Source organism: Engystomops pustulosus, chromosome 7, assembly GCF_040894005.1.
Source record: "Engystomops pustulosus chromosome 7, aEngPut4.maternal, whole genome shotgun sequence".
In the NCBI taxonomy this organism is placed as follows: Eukaryota; Metazoa; Chordata; class Amphibia; order Anura; family Leptodactylidae; genus Engystomops; species Engystomops pustulosus.
The window spans coordinates 157,406,431-157,426,178 of record NC_092417.1 but is presented as its reverse complement, the minus strand read 5'-3'; the positions used below and the strand labels follow the sequence as shown (position 1 = coordinate 157,426,178).

Here is a 19,748-nt window from a genome sequence, read left to right as displayed (position 1 = left end):
GTAAATTACAGGTTATCCCGTTATCCGATCCCTTATACTTTTATGGGAATTGGAGAAATTCTGGACTCAAATGACAATGAAAAAATCATTAGAATTAATCCGCAGTATTGAAAAATTCTCTCATACAAATACCGGGAAATAGAGACTTCTGACTACGCTTTTATTCTATTGTAGATTAAATCTCTTCTGCAATTGCACCTGACAGCAGGAACCCATTTTTTTTTAAGGGAACCCTCAAACTAGAAAGGTACAGATGCCAGATTATTACAAACATACTACGGTACAAAGAGAAGTATAAAAAAAAAAAAAAAAAATTTAAAATTTAAATTAAAATAAAATTATATTAAAAAAATTTAAAAAATGTTTTTATAAAAAAAAGAATTTAATAATGAAATAAAAAGGAATTCAATTAAGTTTAAATAAAATTAGCTAAATAAAAAAAATGATAGGATTTTAGTTGGTGAACTCAATGGTTTGAACTTGCCAATTTTGTGTTTTTTTAATCGCTTAAAAGGGAACTCGCCAGATTTTACCCCATTAAAAAGGCCGCTCCCTCAGGTAGCGTATGAAATGTCCTTTTTAGCATTCTCTCTTTTATAGGAGATCTCACTCATTCACATATACAAAAAATAAATAAATAAATCATCTCCGAAGTCATGTGACAATGATCAGAGAAGAGTCATATTTACTTGATCTATTGCAGGGTGAGAGTCACTTCAGACACTCCTATTTTTTGTTCTGTAGTATCTAGAAACATATTGCTGGTGTCATATTAAAGATAATCATCTCATCTTTCTGATAGCATCAGGCTTGTGGTTCTGCGAGCTACAGAACTGGGAGCTTTTCTAGCATATACAAAAAGACAAGATAGGAATGTAGCCTTACCCTCATAAAGGGAATCAGGAGACATATAAGAAGGGGTCAAAGTGGTCAAGATTGTCAGTTTTTGGACAACTTTAGTAGAGTAAAATGGGAAGTTTTATGGTTTATCTAAATAAAAGGAACCTCAAGATTTGTGGTTATTTTTGACAATCCTATACATTGCCATTATTGTTTTTTTTTTTTTTTTTTTTTTAACAGGGCTTCCTAGGAGACCATTGAGACCCCTTCGTCCATGACCACTTTTCATGAGAATCTACTGCATTACCCATGGAATGACACCGCTCGCTCACCCAGCGGTGATACGTGCCAGCGATAAGTAAACAGACGTGTCATCGCTATGTGTTCCCGCAGTGCCATAGTCTTTTGGTCTCGTTTTGGAGTCTTACAAATAAACTGCTAAAGAAAAGTTTATAGGAGGATTAGATTAAAACCGTGTAAACAGCAGTAAGACTAGTTCATTTACAGAAAGACTTAGCAACAGCCACTACAAAAATCTTACCAAGCCAACAGCAACAATAGATCACCAGCCTGGAACCCGGGGGTCAAAGGACATCTAAACAGGGACATGCCACCCAAACAGGGGGCCAGGGAAACAAAATGAGGTACACTGACCCCCAAAACAATCAACAGCAGCTGTACTTCTAAACTGGACTGTCTATAACAAGTTAAAGAGGGAGCTTGTCAGACAGGCCGTTATAGAGCAGGAGGAGCTGAGCAGATTCTACATAGTGTCCTAACATGCTGCCTGCAGAATCTGCTCAGCTCCACCTGCTCTATAACATGCTGCCTGCGGATAGGACACTATGTACAATCTTCTCAGCTCCTCCTGCTCTATAGCATGCTGCCTGCTGATAGGACACCATGTACAAACTGCTCAGCTCCTCCTGCTCTCCATCTGCAGGCAGCATGTTATAGAGCAGGAGGAGCTGAGCACATTGTACATAGTGTCCTATCTGCAGGCAGCATGTTATAGAGCAGGAGGAGCTGAGCACATTGTACATAGTGTCCTGTCTGCAGGCAACATGTTATAGAGCAGGACGAGATGAGCAGATTGTCCATGGTGTCACAGCACAACATTCTGGATCTGATAAACAGGGTAGCTGCCCTCAAAACATGTGATCCTTTTCCAAATAAATTGTGAACCTCTTCTCCCAATACTCTCATCTCATTGGAGTCGCTTTGTGGCTTTTTTTTTTAAATCCACCCCATATCTACTGATGCAGCAAAATTAACCGATTTATATCACATACACCTACTGAGAACAGTGCATCACTCTGTGGCCAGCAATAGGAAATCTTATTTGGATGCAACAAGAATACAGGAACAAGGGGAGACGTTGATAGTCAGCAGTGCGGCTTCCGTGGTTCACCATTTTGCAAGCCAAAAAAAATCTTGCATGGAGAACTTCATTGCTTGTCACAGGCTAACAGGACATCTATCACCAGGATGAAAGACTCTAAGCAAATGAGCCTGAGGGGCTCCATGCTCCATTAACACTTATGGAGCCTAGAAACCCATAGGCTCATTTGCATACAGTCCTTCATTCTGGTGGTAGATGCCCTTGAAGTTCAAGTGTGAACTTAGCCCAAAAGGGGCTAAAAAAATGGTGGAAAAATAAAATTGATAAGTGACTGTCCATCCAGCAACTATCATGTTAAACATTATGGATCAAGAACAGAGTCATAAGGATTGTGGAGATGCTAGATAGCGCAGCCACAGGCCCTGCTGCACCCTACAAGTCCTAAACCGTATTGGAATCCTAAAGGCGCCTATACAGCTTAAAGCCTTGACACAGAGCCAGTGGCAATGGACTTCCTACAAAAAGCCAAATCTGTCCCCCCCCCTGGAAGTGACTAAAGCAGGAATCCCGGGAGCCATGAAGAGATGATGGGTTCTATGCTAAACTCACAGTGACTCAAAAGTATCCACAGAGAAAGTAGATGATATGCAAACACTGAGGTAAAAACGATAGCAAGGGTCAAAGGGCATTCTATAGAATTCCATGTGTAGGGACATACATTTATTGTGAGAAGGTAAGATATTAAATATACAAAGACTTAATATAAGGAAGGGGTTCTCTGTACATGACCAGAATAGAGACCCTCATGCAAACGCAGATATCACACTAGGCATCTATGTGGTTGTTTAAAGAGAACCCGTCAGCAGGAGCCATTCCCCATAGAGAATAGTGGGCACATTGCCAAAGTGTTTTTATAATAAAAATGCCTTGTCCAATAAAAAGAAAAGTTAAATGAAAGTTCCCTGGGGCACTGCCCTGCAGAGAGAAAGGGGGAGTGGCCAATGAGAAGCAGTTAACCCCCCCCCCCCCCACCTCCTCTGGAAACCGCTCCGTCATGCGTCCATTTCAAATAAAAAAAAAAATAAAACACCAATATCCCTACTATTTGAAATAGACGCATGATGGAGCGTTTTTTTTAAGGGGGGGGGGGAGGGGGTGTTGAGTTGTGTCCCACTATCCTGGGTCACACAGGATACTGCTCTGCAACAGGAAAGGTAAACTTTCAGCTAAATTTACTTTTTAATCGGAAAAAGTTTTTTTTTTTTTATCAAAACACTTTGGCAATGTGCACACTATTCTCTATGGAGACAAGAGGATCCAGAAAAAGGGCTCCTGATGACAGGTTCCCTTTAAAGGACATCTATCAGTTTCACTATGGGTAGATGTGTAGAACTCATGTACTGGTTTCTTTATGCATCAAGTGGAAATGTTTTTCGTGCATAAAGAAACAGCAAACTGACAAAGAAAAAAAAAATGTAAATTAGCAGGCTTTTAATTTACGTACACTCTGCACTGTAATTGGACTGCCTGCTCCTGCCCCATTCTCTCCATGCCCCGGCCCTCGGACAGGAGCAGACGGTACAATTACAGTGCGGAGCCTACATAAATGAAAAAACGGTGAGGTCTCCGGCTAATTTACATATTTTGTAAAAGTCTTTCTTTGCGTGCCGTTTCTTTATGCACTAAAACAGTTTCACTTACAGCGCAATATTAACTGATTCATTCAAAATCATCTGCATCTTATTAGGTAGATCCCCGTTGGTATTCACCCTGGAGATCTGTGTAACTATAATGTGGTATATGTTATTAGTGGCAGCAGGACTGTGAAAAGTGAAGTTATAATCCAGCTCTATAGCCCTTGCGAAGGACTCCGGGCAGGTCTTTCAGCCTGAAGAGCTTTCTGCTCTAGGCATTGTGCTGAAAGGATTTTGATTAAGAACAGAAAGCTCTTCAGGCTGAAAGACCTGCCCAGATCATTTGAAGGAAGCAGGAGCTGCAAACCTTGATTACAAATTCATTTTTCACAGCCCTGTTGCTACTAAAAACAAGCACCAAGATAAGACTACACAACTCTCATGTGCCTATAACTGGCACTGTCTGCAGTTTATTACGGTTAAAACTGACAAACTGCCATTAACTCAGAAGTCTTTGCTCAATTCCATCTTGCTATGGAGACAGGAAGCAGCTGACTGAGGTGTCAGATTACATAGAATCTCTATGGAGTGGGAGGGTCATAGAGACACAGCAGCTAGGTCTCCATCCAGCAGCTGGTGCAAATACAGATACTCCCCATGGGCAAATACACACACTGGAATGCAGATTTCGGAAAAGTTTTTGAAAGATGATTCTGAAGTTTATTTTGTTTACAATTTCTGATGTAATATTTACCAGCAGACCTGATGATGAAGTGCCTAATGTTCCCTTCCAGCTCATTTTCACATTGTACAACGTGGCATCGGGTGGCGGAAATGCCAACAGGAAATGCAAGGTATAAAATTATATGCACAGGGTAGAAAAGGAAGTTCATTACATAAAACTGGAACTTGCAGCCAGATCTCTTCACTTATTTAATCAGAATTCAGAATATTTAATTAAAAATGCTTTTTCTTTTCCAGTAATGTAGTGCCCCGCTTCAGGGGAAGGTAAACAATGGATTCACTACTGTATAGGCAGAGCAGATTACACATACTATTGTTTTGTGTGGAGGCAGCATGTTATAGAGCAGGAGGAGCTGAGCAGATTGTACATAGTGTCCTATCTGCAGGCAGCATGTTATAGAGCAGGAGGAGCTTAGCAGATTGTACATAGTATCCTATCTGCAGGCAGAATGTTATAGAGCAGGGGGAGCTTAGCAGATTGTACATAGTGTCCTACCTGCAGGCAGCATGTTATAGAGCAGGAGGAGTTGAGCAGATTGTATGTAGTGTCCTATCTGCAGGTAGCAAGTCATACAGCAGGAGGAGCTGAGCAGATAGGACACTATGTACAATCTGCAGGCAGCAAGTTATAGAGCAGGAGGAGCTGAGCAGATTGTACAAAGTGTCCTATCTTCACCCAACATGTTATTGAGCAGGATGGCTGTGAGAGGATTATAACACATTGTAGGATTTCATCTGAAAGGAAAGGGATGACCATCAATGAGCCTGATAAGGCATTCGCTTCTGAGCCAACGGATTTGGTAAAATCACCAGCAAATAAACCCCAGGACACATGATTTTTCATTCAGCAGAATGAATATCATAAATCACCTTTCTTAGAAAGGATAAATTACTTTGTGAATGTGATGCTTCATGCATACAATGAGGTTTTTTATGTGGATTTTGGCAGGATTTTGCCGGGGTACCGAGATAAGCCCTAATGGGTTTGAGGATCCAGTGGCGAATTAGTGAACTTTGAACCCCAAGCAGCTTCCAAAGCTCAAAGACCCGTCAGATTAGGTTTTACCTTGTAAAGGTTAAACGCGTCACCAGAATTTTTACTCAGTATATAGGCGCACCATGACCTGGAATAATAGTTATTTAACAGGGTTTCCAGGAATTCTGGAAACTTTGTTGGGGTCAGGAGCAGAGATGGCAAAACAAACTGCGTTTTCAGAACTTCCAGTTTTATTGGGACTGCTCATCACCAGAAGATTTTGGGGGGTCATGGGACCCGCTTCAGCTGTTAAAAGGCCACCTTAGACCACAGACCCTCACTCAGGGCTGCCACCAGGGGGGTTTAGTGTGACTGTGTTCAAGGGGCCCACCAAGGAGAAGAAGGGGCCCCAAGTCATAGAAAACCCTCTCAGATGAAGGTAACTCACCGTGAACATAATCATTCTTTGGGAGTGCCTACAAAACTTGCCAGTCGGCCCCGAACTTTCTAGTGGCGGCTCTGCCACCATTTCCCATAACCACGGGACAGTACTACCTTTGTTGTCCCCAGGTCTGAGGAGGCCAGTTGTTGACCAGAGCTAGTCCAATAAACCCCTAAAACTTTAAGCGGAACGCAGTATTGAAAATTGGAAGTAATGGATCTATGCGAGAAACAGGCCCCCCACATGGGTTTTCTAGAATTTCTGTAAAGAAGTCCTGTATAGGCGATTTGGGACACTAAACAGGTTACTATGGACCAATTGTTTAGTGTCCCAAATCGCCCATTATGAAGTTACTCGCCGTCACACAGCAACCACCACCCCAGCTTCACTGTGCATGCACCATGGTGTACAGCTCCAGCTTCACTGAAGTACTGTTCAGCGCAGTGAGTACCAGAGAAAGGTGTCAGTTGCACTTCATCGGACCCATCTTTAGTAAAGTATACGGTTTTTATTGTTTTTGGTAGCAGGCACAGAGGGATAAGCTGGATGGCAATTTGGACTCTAAACCAGCAGTCCATAAGGACCTGTAGGTGGTTTTGGCTCCCAAATCGCCTCGATAGGTCCTCTTTAAGTATAGCCCATTCATCAAAAGTAGGCCCCAATGCCACCTACTTGTGTGCCACACTTGTAGTCTCCTCCACTACATACAGAACTGCTGTAATACTAAGGAATAAAAAAATAATGCAAAAAGCATAAGAGATATCAACACACTAAAAAAATGTTAAACATCTGTTGAGTAGACCAATGCTTTTATAAAACTGTCTTGTATATGACTGTCTACTATAATAAAAGAAAAAATATGAACTATATATTCAGAAAATTTATGTAGTTTTTGATATTTGAACAATGGGTGACCACAAATATGACCATTATAGGAGGTTTTTACTCTACTTTTGACCTAACTTGATGCATAAGGACCAATCACCACCTAGTAAGTGCTCCGTATAATAACGGAGTCCCGTTTCGAGTCAGAAGAGACTTTAAGCAAATGGGTCCTGTTATGATGGTCAGCTCAGAACCCCACATAGATACCCCCAAAATAAACTAAATTAACATCAGCAATGCAGGAGTTCTACAGCTTTACCATTCAGCTGATTGATATATGAAATAACAGCTTGAATAGCGGCCATGTTTGTTGTTACCCAGCTTTCCTCAAAGAAGGCACAATTTAAAAAAAAACGTATGTCAGCTTCATAGAAGAAGACACCTCAAGGTCTTTCGAAGTTTACGATAGACAACTATTTGATCCCATAACTTTTTTTTTGTAATTTTTTAAATTTTAAGTTCAAGATCTGTAAAGTTTTGCAGAATATAATTGTGTCTTAGAATATAGAAATCTAAAAAATAAAAAAAAATTATGGAAAATACAGCTATGCTGCATGTGTAACCATAAAAGGTCTTCAGATCGTCCATAGCTCAAAAAGTTATTCTACATATCCAAATACTATTTACCAAGACCAACCAACCTCCAAGAAGGTCCAAGACAGGCAAATATCTTCTGCAAAAAAAACCTTACACACACAAAAGTTGTAAAATGACAAAAGCGACATCTACTCACACTGTAAAGTGATAAACAAAACACTTCCATCCCGTCGGCCGTTCCAAAAAGTTATAAACTCTGCCTTGGATGTTGGTTCTGGTGAGCAGAGGTCGCCTCGTACTGTAGATAGAAACCCGGGGGTCCAGATTGATGGTCGGCCTTGGGGTCTCCGTGTTGATGAGAACATCGCGTTTCAGTTCAAAAGTATTGGTGGCGCGTTCCTGACCTTGCTGTCCATTGCTGTTTAACCCTTCATTCATCTCCAGGGGACTTGGTTTGTTGCGGAGGTTTTTCCGAGAGGTTAAGATATTGATATTCCAGTTTCTTTGCGGTGGATCAGAAGGATCTGACGAGGACATTGAAGAAGTTTTGGGAAAGTTCCTCACGACTTTCAAAGTTTATTGAATGAAGATTTCATTCCAAGTTCTCTTGTTGTTGTCCCCCTGGTGTCTGTAACCTGGCTGGGAAGGAATAAGAAGCGAAATCTAGTTAGTAAGACACACGAGTTTTGAGGTCCTGCCTCCTCTAGCTCTCTCCTGATGACTCCTCTCGGGAGGGAGTGGTTTGGCCATGATTCCTTCCTAACCGCAGCTCTCATACATGTCTATTAGGGTTGTTGATTTTAGAGGTGTGATTCCTAATGCTGCACTCTCTCGGGAAACGTCACCTTCTCTTCACTCTCTTAATAGACTTTCCCTCTAACCTAGAGAAGATATTACGTTTGTCTACTGTCCGCGGTCTCCTGGAGGGCAAGGAATGCCTTTCATTCCAGCGAACTTGAGACTGATTATATACAGAGCAGACGACACTCTTTTAGTTATATATATACGGTATGTTCTCTGCTGCTGAGGAATCCAGAAACTCAAAAAAATCCAAAAAATTCTTCACTATTCTTAACTATATCAGATAATGGGTAAATTGCTGGCCGTGAAGAGCAAAATTTATGAAAAATACGGTGTACATCCTCCTTTATTACAGTATTACTACAACCAAAAGGCAATCCGTAGGGAAAAAAAAAAAAAATCACAATTTATTGATTTTCGGCACATTACCCGACATTCCACAGCGTTGCGGTGATCAAGGGTCCAAATCACGATATTAACGGCTATTATATGTCCTAAATATGGCCACTTTATTTGCCCTTCCTAAACTCATAAGTAATTGGGTTTTTTTTTGTTTTGGAATTTTTGTTTGGGTTTTTTTTTCCCTGGAATGGACCTCCAGGGAAGATGTCATGTAACATACCCTCTCTCGTTGATCATAAGATAGGTAACACAGACCTGTCAAAGTCACAGTTAATGAGGGACAGTTCTACGTCGCCCTCTTATGGTCATAGGAGTAACAGCCTTCACATTTGTGGATGACAAAGTGCAGGAATGACCACAATTTAGTAGCATGGGATCCAGATTCAGGTTCGGCTCCAGGTTTCAATAAGCCCCTGGGTGACAGAGTCTCAGTAGGCCCCTTTGCAATGAACTCACCTGGTGAAATTAAAAAAAAAAAAAAGAAAAAAAAAAAAAAAGATAGCCCAAAATCTGCAATTAAAAAATGCACAAAAAACCCACTAAATAGTCATATCCCGAACTTGCGCAGATAGCCTTAGGGTCCTTTAAAACAGACGGCATTTATCTAGATTGGACACTCCTTAAATTTCGTTACTGATCAGTGCTTGCTTATTTGCTCTTCACTTAAAGGGGAGCGGAGGTGCAGTACCACAACTGGCCACTATGTAATATCACCCATCTCTTGCCTCTCCTCCTCCTCCAAGGCATATTGTATTTTATTTCTTGCGTTACATCCGTGTTCCTGGGATTTTCCTTTTTGTACACTACATGCCGGAGCTATGTACACTTACAATTTCCTCGATGATCAATAAAGTTGTATTGTATTGTATATACACATGATAAATGGGACCCTTACCCATCACAAGATCATTCAGGTCTACTGTAGAGCAGATAATAAGCAAGGCTATTATCATGAATGGAGAGTGGCAGTACATGCGCAGCACCCTCTACATTCATCCGGGCTGTGGGTAGGGGGAACGGACCGTCATTCGTGAGATAGAAGCGGATATATATACATAGTACATTATAGTTGGGGGGTGGGGTGCAGATTTTTCGTTGAGGTAATGTAGAAGCAAAGCCCATTCTCAAAATCCAGACACCTACCTCAACAATACATGGCTACTTCACCATCCCCATCCAACCACAACTGTCAGATGGCAGCGCTGCATGCTGCGACTATAACGGACAGTCGCACGCAGCAAGTCGTGTAGGAAATCTACCATCAAAATAAAGTATGGACTTATTCATAGATTTAGGCATCGGGATAGTGGTAATCTTGGTATATTTGTTATCCATGGTCTGCTTCCTTCTAAAATCAACTTTTAAAATTATGTTACTAACTCAGAAGGGCTCTAGGGGGGGCTTTATGTTGTAGCTTCACAGGCTGTTACACTGTGCAGGAGCATCAGGTGGTAGGGGAAGGGTTGAGGGAAAAGTGGGAGCGAGACAACCTAATAGTCTGTTAATGGAGCATGGAGGGGCTCTGGTAACGCCCCCCCCCCCAAATCCCTTGTGGCTAATTAGCATAATTGTAATAGTCAATTTTAGAAGGAAGGAGGCCATTAAAAACTCATATAAGACAGTCACAGTGCCTGGATCTATGAGTAAGTGTCCCTGGTTTAATATGATGGATTTTCATGGTAGATCTCCTTTATAGGTCACCAGGCTTTGTACTAAACTACTAGCCCCCTCAGAGTACAGAAATTCCCTCCTTTTACATATAAAAAAAATCTCTGCCAAAGTCAGGAAAATATGACTCTTCTTTAACTGCCTGTATGTCCAGTTCTGTAGTTCACAGAGCCACAAGCTTGACTGGACCTAATTTTTGTTAATATGACACAAAAGTTAGGTTTCTAGATGCTATAGAATCGAAGATAAAGGCTTCTGAAGTGACACTCCCCCTGAAGCCTCTAAACTTGACTCATCTCATATGAAAGCAAGGTGAGAAGAGTCATATTTGCCCAAATTTTGCGGAGATATTTTATTGGATTTTATAGGAGGGGGAGGGGGGGGGGGTTGTCAAAGTTTCTAGTAAAAAACGTGTGGTCTTGTTGGGGCAAATCCTTGAGTGTCGCTCTCTTGTGGGTGAGAAACTGTGTATAGAAATGTGCTTCTGCCTTGCAGCGCCGGGGTCCTGGGTTCGATTCCCTCCCAGGTCAACATCTGCAAAGAGTTTGTATGTTCTCTCCGTGTTTGTGTGGCTTTCCTCCGGGTCCTCCAGTTTCCTCCCACACTCCAAAACATACTGTTAGGTTGTTTAGATTGTGAGCCCCATGGGGACAGGGACCAATCTGACATGCTTTGTGCAGTTGTGCTGTGTAATCTGTGTGCGCTATAATAATTCTTTATTATTATGAACATTTCCAGCTACTGAACAGAAATTTCTTGCATATCAATGTCTATGAATAGTCTCATGACTAGCCCCGAACTGGAGTCTAATGTATTCAGATCTATCTACATGATAACGGCAACAGAAGAACAAGTGTCTTCTCCTTTTATCCACACCCAACTTTTTTCTTGCAAACCTACATATTGTGCGTAGGAGACAGCTGTAATTTGAAATGCTTAGAGGATCAGACTACACAGTTTTATGTGTAGTCTGTTACCATAGAGACACAAAAACATTTATAGGAACTAATGAAACATACACTTGGCCAAGCCGGCTTTATACAATGGATCACTGTCAGGCTCGCGGGTTGTGGATCCACTGGACCACTGCAGACGAAGACTCAAGCCACTACCTGGGACCGGAGTCAAAGTGGTACCCGGATTTCACCAGTGCCATTTCACCCGGGGTCAGCAACAAGAGGTCCAAGCAGAGGGGTACGGGAACACAGCACACAGAACAGCAGCACGGGGGAACACTGGTACACAGGACAGCAGAACGGAAGAACACAGCACACAGGACAGCAACACGGAGGAACACTGGTACACAGGAACACGGAGGGATTCAGGAACGCAGGCAAATCTTAGAGACCGGGATCGAGGGAGCACCAGTGACAATCACATAGTATAAAATTAGTCTTATGCTCCTTATTTTTTTTTTTTTCCAGGTCATAGATTTTGGTCAACACCACTAGATAAGAAGCTGGGTAACAGGTCAGGATTTGGGAGCACAAAGTTAATCAAGATGAGAAACAATCAATTTCGATTAGAGAAACAATAGGTGATCCATCACATCCGTCACCAAAAGCAAATATCTCATTAAAAAGCAATATCCAACTCATACAAGTGCATCATATGTTTAAATGGAGGTCTCGTGGGGGGGGGGCATGCACGAAAAACGTTGAATTCGGCCCATACATGGAAAGGAATATGTCAAATACTCATGATGGGAAAAGTCTAGCAGGAGAGGGCGTGTTGGGCCACGCTTTTCACCCCTCTCCCCCTCAGACAGGCAATCCGCCTTGCCGCATATCTTCCAAAGTATAGGACAAGTCTGATACATTGTGCCACGGCTACACCATGTGCTCACCGCGCCGTGGCCAGGAGCCATAGAGGTCTATGAGGGCCGTGATCTGGTCGCACTAGATCACGTCCCCCATAACGACCGTTGTACTTGTACTTAACTAGAGATGCGGTTCATTGGACGCATCTCTGGTCCTCCCAGGGCCTGTGTGTTGCTTCAATGTGGCCAACATAGTACACCCTGGGTTTGTTGTACATGCGCCAGGCCTATAGGGCATGGGCAGTGGAGGCAGGATGCCCTGTGGCAGCTTCTCCTAAAGATGGGGCAGGAGCGCACCAAGGCAAGTATACATAGATTTTTTTTTAAAGCCCAGAGCAGAAGTATATTTGGTTTGGTGTCCAAAATGGCCCAGACATGTTCTCTTTACCAGCTTATAGCATATGGAGGCAATTTAAGTCCAGATGGTGCAATATAAAGGGTTTATTCTTGATGGCTTCTATATAAAGATTTGAGAAGACAGAGAATATTAAGGACAGAGCTGTCATCCAGACTGCCCGAGGCAAGGTACACCGTGCTCAGGAGCGTACCTTTAAATCCATCTACATAAACAATAGGAGGATTATCTTTGTGCCATAAAAGAGGTGACACCGGGTGAAAAGAGGAGACGCAATATGGAGACGTTTCTATGGTTTTTAAGTCAGAAGGAGATTTGGGGTTTGTCTTTTAAAAGGGTAGAAGTTACAATTTACTAGGGGTCTGACTACCAAAAATGCCACCTCTATGGGGGTAAAAGATGGTCACAGAATTCCATACTAATGGATACAGAGCACAGATAATGCGCAGCCACTAGTGTTCCATTCATTAGGCGATTTTCAGTACCTTGTCCTCTCGATCACTATGGGGTCTCAGCGGATAGACCCCTAAAACTCCCATGGATAAGCAAATAAGCTACTTTTTTGGGGAAAAGCCCCTTATACGTTGGAATTTTGGGAAATTAGATGTGAGCAACCTTGTAAAAGTCAATGGCCAACTTCATGAAGAGGTCATGAGACATGACTAGGGAGGCCTAAAAAGTAAACCATAAAAAGTTCTTTCAAGAGAGCTGAATGGTGGAATGCGAAGTCCAGCGCCACTCTATGTGTAGTGGCAGAACTGTGTTATTGCAGTATGCTACAATTCACGTGAATGGGAGCGCAGTTCTTGGTGCCAGCACTAGATAGAATGGAACAGTGGAGGGTCCCGAATACCAGACACACGTGATCTGATATCTATGGGATGGGTCATCAATATCTTTTAACTAAGTCATGTTCTCAGTGGCTGAGGGGGTAGCACTTCTCCCTTGCAGTGCTGGGGTCATAGGTTCAAATCCCACCCAGGTCAACATCTGCGAAGAGTTTGTACGTTCTCTCCATGTTTGCATGGGTTTCCTCCGCGTCCTCCGGTTTCCTCCCACACTCCAAAAAACATACTGTTAGGTTGTTTAGATTGTGAGCCCCATGGGGCCAGGGACCAATTTGACATGCTTTGTGCAGCGCTGCGCAATCTGTGTGTGCTATATAAATAAAGGATTATTATTATTATTAGTGAGTCCTCTAGAGGACCAAGTTTTATAGCTCGATGCCGTAACCGCTGTGCTGTTTTTTTATATTGTTTGTTTTTTAATCTGAAGAGGAATGTACTTTATAAAGACGTATGTTCTGCTAATGCGCTTCCTCCTTCACGACAGCTTCCTCCAAAAACATTCTGAGAGACTCCGGAGCTTCCTAGAAAACAGGCCTGTCCATGCCTGCAAGTGCTCTCCTTCATAGTATAATCATCCGTAAACTCAGCTCTGCTACATCAGTCCTCACAAATCTCAGTGACGCACGGTGACTGTGTGACCGGCGGGTTTTACATGGTTTCTTTCATGTGGTTTTCTTTCTCTCAGCAGACAGATTTTCCATAGAAAGAATTAGGGTTATTGAGTCTTTTATAACCATTTGTTTGGGTTCTTTATGTTTTGTTTATATTATGTCTCTTACTTTGTTTAAAAAAAACGTAATAAAAACGTCTTCAGAAAGAAAAAACACTAAACTTTTACGGTGAGCTATGGCTTAAAATTTATACTGTAGACCAGGGGCGTTGCTAGGGTAGTAAAAGATCCAGGGCAGGGGCCCCAATGCATGGGTATCGCATTTTCAGTATTACCCCCTCCTGTACATAACCCCCACACATTTGGTTGTGCTAATAACTTTACAGAGCGTATATACAGCTACAGAAACCACAGAAGAAATCCCTACATGTTCCCTCCAGTGACTGCAGGTGACGTCTCCTCCATCTTCTCCATTAGGCATCACCACGTCTTATGTTCCTCATTATCCCTAAATCTTGGTTCCCTGACAGTGTTATCCTGCTGCTGCCCCTAACAATCTCCCTAAATACTGAAAGGCTGCGTCACACCTTTGTCTTGGATTAAAACAAAACCAGGTGCGTGTTACCCATCACTTGTGTATTACTGGAAAATATATGTGATCAAACCGAGGCCAGTCCTAGTGTCATGTGTGCCCCACACAGCCCCCCGCCCAGTAAGTAATGTCCCCCACACAGCCCCCCGCCCAGTAAGTAATGTCCCCCACACAGCCCCCCGCCCAGTAAGTAATGTCCCCCACACAGCCCCCCGCCCAGTAAGTAATGTCCCCCACACAGCCCCTGTAGCGCTTTACGTTCTCTCCGCATTTGTGTGGGTTTCCTCCGGGTCCTCTGGTTTCCTCCCACACTCCAAAACATACTGGTAGGTGAATTAGATTGTGACAGGGACCGATTTGGCAAACTCTGTGCTGCGCTGCGTTATCTGTGTTTCGTTATATAAATAAAGGAATTATTACAATACATGTTTTTTCTTCCCTTAGAGTTTTTCTTCTCATGAAGAGCAATTTGTAAAAAATAAAGTTTGCGCTTTTGCAAACATTTCTACCAGTATCAAACTAAATTTTGTCTACACCAGACACTACCAGAGGGGTCATCACTAGCTCTATGTCATTGCTGTCTCCATCTGCAACTCAAATTAACACTTCATGCTCAAAGATATGGATGAAGCCACATTCTCTTTTTTATGAATTGAGTCAAGTCCTCAATTGGACCCTCCCATTTTGGATTGTGCTTATTTGGGGGGGGTGTTTAAGACCCCGACTAGAAATCAGCAGACCTGCTGTTCAGCCGCTTGACCCAGAAATATTTCCGAAATTGGTGGCCAGTCCAATCATGGCCATGACTAGTTGATATAGCCGTCAATTTGCCGGATTAGCCGTTTACCCACCAGTACGGCAATATGTCCTGGGTATACTGACGAACTCGCACAGGAACAGCAGCTCATCTCTAGCCCAGAACCGTTTTTTTAAACTGGGTCAAGTTTCAAACATGGGCAAGTTTGTTAGAATTGGCTACAGCGGACTAGACACACTCCCTATTGTGATGGAAGGAGGTCATATTAAAACCCAATGTTCAAAAAGTTCCAAATGTTCCCAATGTGTGTCCAAGCCAGGGGGATTGAGATTAACAGAACAAATTCATTACACAAATTTATAGTAATTGTAGTTCAGCAGCATCCCGCTCAAAACTAAAGAAACGGGTTATCCCGTACAACTTGCCAGACTATAAACTGCTACATCAGCATCATAATCCCTAATACACAAGTACAACTAGAAAAGCACCGCAGAAATTGCACCAAACCCCAGCGGCGGCCATATCCTCATGGGAGAAAGCGGAGCTACATCCAAGCGCAACCAAACACGGCCCCAGAGCGGAAGTGTTAAGGGCATCGACAGGCCCCAGTGTGCCGCCATGAAACGCCCTGCCAGACCCCAAAGTACTGCTAAACGAGTGCGCAGCAACAAAGAAAAAAAAAAGCGCAACTACAAAAGCACAGCCGAAAATGGCACCAAAATCCAGGGGTGGAATCACTGCAACCTCCCCCAATGGGAAAAATGAAGCCCTACACCCCTGCGCAGCCAAACACTGACTGATGTGCAGCCGACCGCCAGCCCCCAGAGCGCCACCGTCAAGTGTACCGCCAGACCCCCGCGCAGTCAGTCTCCCCCGCCGCCAAACCCCCGTGTACTCTCCCTCTCCGCCAGACCCCCGCGCAGCCTCCTCCCCCACCGCCAGACCCCTGCGCAGGCATACAATGTCCTATGTAGCGCCAAACACCGTGGCCAGACCCACAGACCTCCAACATCTTCAGTGTTGCCACCCAAAAAGATACAGTGATAAATCTAATCCCCCATTAACTTACAACTATCAGTAGATGTATTCCCATCATCCATCATAAAACTTGTTACAAATATTAAACATAAAGACGTAGCATAAAACGTACATTTCTCGCCGCGGCGCAGGGTCCTACCTATTTTCCCAGCATGTTTGCAGATGTTGCTTGAAGATCACAGTCCAGCGAAGAGGAAAGAGATCTAGGAAGTGCTAAGGTTTCCTCTAGGATCTCACGCCTGCAGCTTGTAAACTTTCTGATACAAGTTGCTCAGAGCTTCACTTCCTCGTTGCTTTCAATGCTAAAAAAAAATTCATCTTCCGCAAAATGTAATTTTCAGCCTCCGCTTTTACACTCCGGACTCACAAGACTTCACTGACACAGGAAACATGTCCATTCACACAAGAAAGGGCTCCCGCTCCTGGCAGCCATTAAAGTTATTGTAACCTGAGACTTCTTGTTAAAAAAAAAAAAAAAAACCTCCCCAACTTCTTGTCTTCACTTCATGGTTAACCCTCGAATCCCCGCCTTCTATCTAAAGACCAGGAGGGAAGCGTTGTACAATTTTTGTTGCAATTCTCACAAGTTTTTTTCAATATAATAGAACAATCATGAAAAAAAATTTGTGTTTTTGTGTATTTTTGTATTCGTTTTTACCAATTCTGCAATTTAATATGATTTTTTTTTTTTACCCTGTAAATATTTACTTTAAATCTTAACCAGTGATGAACTATGAACTCCGAGGGGGCAGTTATTAATTTTGGCGCTAGAACCGTCCTATATTTTTCCACGGGATGTAAGTTTGTGGTGCAAAGTATTAATAAATTGGCGCAGGGACTGAAAGGTTGAGAATTCCTTAGTCTATCTTTTAGCTGCTCTCTTTTAGCACCACAAGAAGTGCCCAAAAAATGGCCCGGAAAAAAAAAAGCATAGGAAAACTATTGTATCCACAAGCAGCACCAAAATTTTGCGTAAAGAGTGTCAGAAAACATCAATGCTGTGGCCTTGACACTTCAGGTGCATGAGACTCGAAAAAGGGAAAAAAATACCGCCAGTTTTCCGTTTGAAAGCCCATAATAAATGCCCCCTCTGAGTTCAGCCAAACCACAATCAAAGATACGCTTCATGTACCCTAAGGGCCCGGTCACACGTTCCGCTAGTGTTGCGTTCATAACGCCACGCTAGTGCACAGGAGACGCCACGCTAGTGCACAGGAGACGCCATGCTAGTGACCCGATCGCATATGTGTTTCCCGGGAAAAGCATGCGATCGGGCTGAGGCCTGGCCCCTATGCGCTAGCGCCGCTTTTTGAACGGACTGCTAGGGTTCTCTCATCACCTTTTAATCCACACAAAGTGATGATTTTATGGAAAACACCTCTCTGGCCTCTGGCGACTAAATGCAACTTTGTTCACAGTATTTAAATGATTAAAATCCACAACCAGTCCTGGATGGGCAGCTTCACAGCCTGTTACACTGTGTAGAAGCACTTCCCCCTCCCAATGTGTGAGATAACATCAGGCAGAGGGAGGTGGGAAATGCTGAGGGAAAAGAGGGAAGAGGGAAACAGTGTAAAAGCCTGTGAAGTTACAGTATTTCAGGCTCATTAGCACCATTTTAAAAGTTGATTTTAGAAGGAAGGAGGCCATTGATAACAAATATAAGAAGATTACTCCAGTCACAGTGCCTGGACCAATGAGTTTTCATTATGGTTTATCATGATGAATTTTGATGGTAGATTTTCTTTAATTTTTGCAGCACTTTTAGGTTTTTTTCTTGCATTTCTTTGCTCTGTGCAGTCCAAAGGACACGTTTGTATTATTTTGGGGGTCATTCTGATAATAGATTTCGATAGTTGTGCTATGTCTTTGTAAAATATAAAAGGTTTGTGAAGGATGAGCTGACATTTTCATAGATTTTTTTTACAGAATTTTTTCATTAATGAAATTTTGTGCACTATACTTTTGGGATAATCATAATTTAGATTTTTTGATACCCAACATGTTTCAGATTTTTTTTTTTTGTAAATTTCTTTTTTAAGGAATTGCATTGTTGGAAAACAATCCATCAGGATTTGACCCCTGGGTCATCGTAAGACTATTCAATGAGCCTGAGGGGCTCCAGGCTCCATTTACACCTATAGAGCTGGATGCCCCTCAGGCTCATTTGCAAATTGTCCTTCATCCTGGTGGTAGACACCCTTTAAAGAAGGAAGGGGGGGTCATGCTCTTAATGGGGATAGCTTAGGAATTTAATGGATACAGACATGTCTGGTTTAGTAAAGTAATTGTATTCGCCATGTGATAACAATTCTGAAACAACAGTGCTTTGTGGTGTTCCCAGGAATTTGTAGCCTGGGAATTTTAACATAAATTGACAACTGGGCGTGAACATTTGAAGGCGTCTCCTTTTCAACAAGAGGATTAAGGCTGAAAAGATGCTAATTTATTCAAATTTTCCAGTAGGAGTAACAGGCTAATGGCACAATGTAGAGATAACCCAAAATTGGTATTTCATAAAGTACACAGCTTTGATTGAGCTTAGAAACAGAATGAAAGCACACGGGATCGGGCCACGACCTGATCGCACATATGTTTCTATGATAACAGCAATGTAATTAGGCAAATCTCTCTTCAGCTGTTACATTGCGTTTCAAAACGAGCGTACATTCGGGAGCGCAGTGTGGGTTGTGTCATGTGACCACAGCATGGTGGGGCTTATACATCAGAGACAACGGGGACATTTATCATACGCCAGAGTTACTGTGATGGCATATGACAAACTCTCTGCCCCTCCGACAGTGCCGGATACATCAAGTGGCTCTGGCGTCTTGATGTATCCGGTTGCTGGCAGCGTAAGTATATTCCTACATCAGTTCCTACCTATAGCATTGTGCAATTAATTAGCAACCGTTCAGCTAAAAATTGGCAATAATTGTAGCAAGTGCTCTGGTGCAGGGCTAACACACCCCGCGGCCTACCTCTCCGCCATCGGCTGCACCCCTTTAAGTCCCTCCCCATCCACAGTGTGAAGGGGAAAAAATCTCTATTACTGGTGCTATGCTAGAAATTTCAATTATTTCATGGTTCTACACCAGTTTTCTGGCACAGAAGTCCTGATAAATGTCCCCCTACGGCTCCATGGCCCCCACATTGTATTTTTCCATTATCCATCTTGCACTTGAATGGGACAAAGTTGCAATACCCAGCAGAGCCACTACTACAATATGCAGGTTCACAGATTACGACCCAAACGGAATCTTTAAAAAATTGGACGAATAGTATCTTGGATGATTCCACCATCTCTAGTATTGAGTGTCTCGTTGATCCAATATTGTAATCTTAGAAAGCTCTTGCAATGCCATACACAAGTCATACCAAGCACGACCCAATTACTACATATATTATATAATGCCCAACTAGTGCCAAACAGTGTCCAAACTAGTGTCCAAATCCAT

The 19,748-nt window shown here is 42.7% G+C and overlaps 1 protein-coding gene across 3 annotated transcripts in view; it reads right to left on the bottom strand.

The window, feature by feature from the left end:
• Window positions 1-16,731, bottom strand: part of KCNQ1 (potassium voltage-gated channel subfamily Q member 1) — an 89,455-nt gene extending 72,724 nt beyond the window's left edge. Inside the window, exons 1-3 of one of the 3 annotated variants that reach the window (XM_072118537.1) lie at window positions 16,658-16,731; window positions 16,430-16,592; window positions 7,597-8,039 (exon numbers count right to left, since the gene is read on the bottom strand). In XM_072118537.1, the coding sequence (XP_071974638.1) occupies window positions 7,597-7,937 (341 nt within the window). In that variant the 5' untranslated portion in view covers window positions 7,938-8,039; window positions 16,430-16,592; window positions 16,658-16,731. Of the gene's footprint in view, window positions 1-7,596; window positions 8,040-9,746; window positions 9,768-16,429; window positions 16,593-16,657 lie in introns of those variants that run through there. The other 2 variants (XM_072118538.1, XM_072118539.1) reach the window with 2 other exon arrangements.
• Window positions 16,732-19,748: the final 3,017 nt, after the last annotated feature.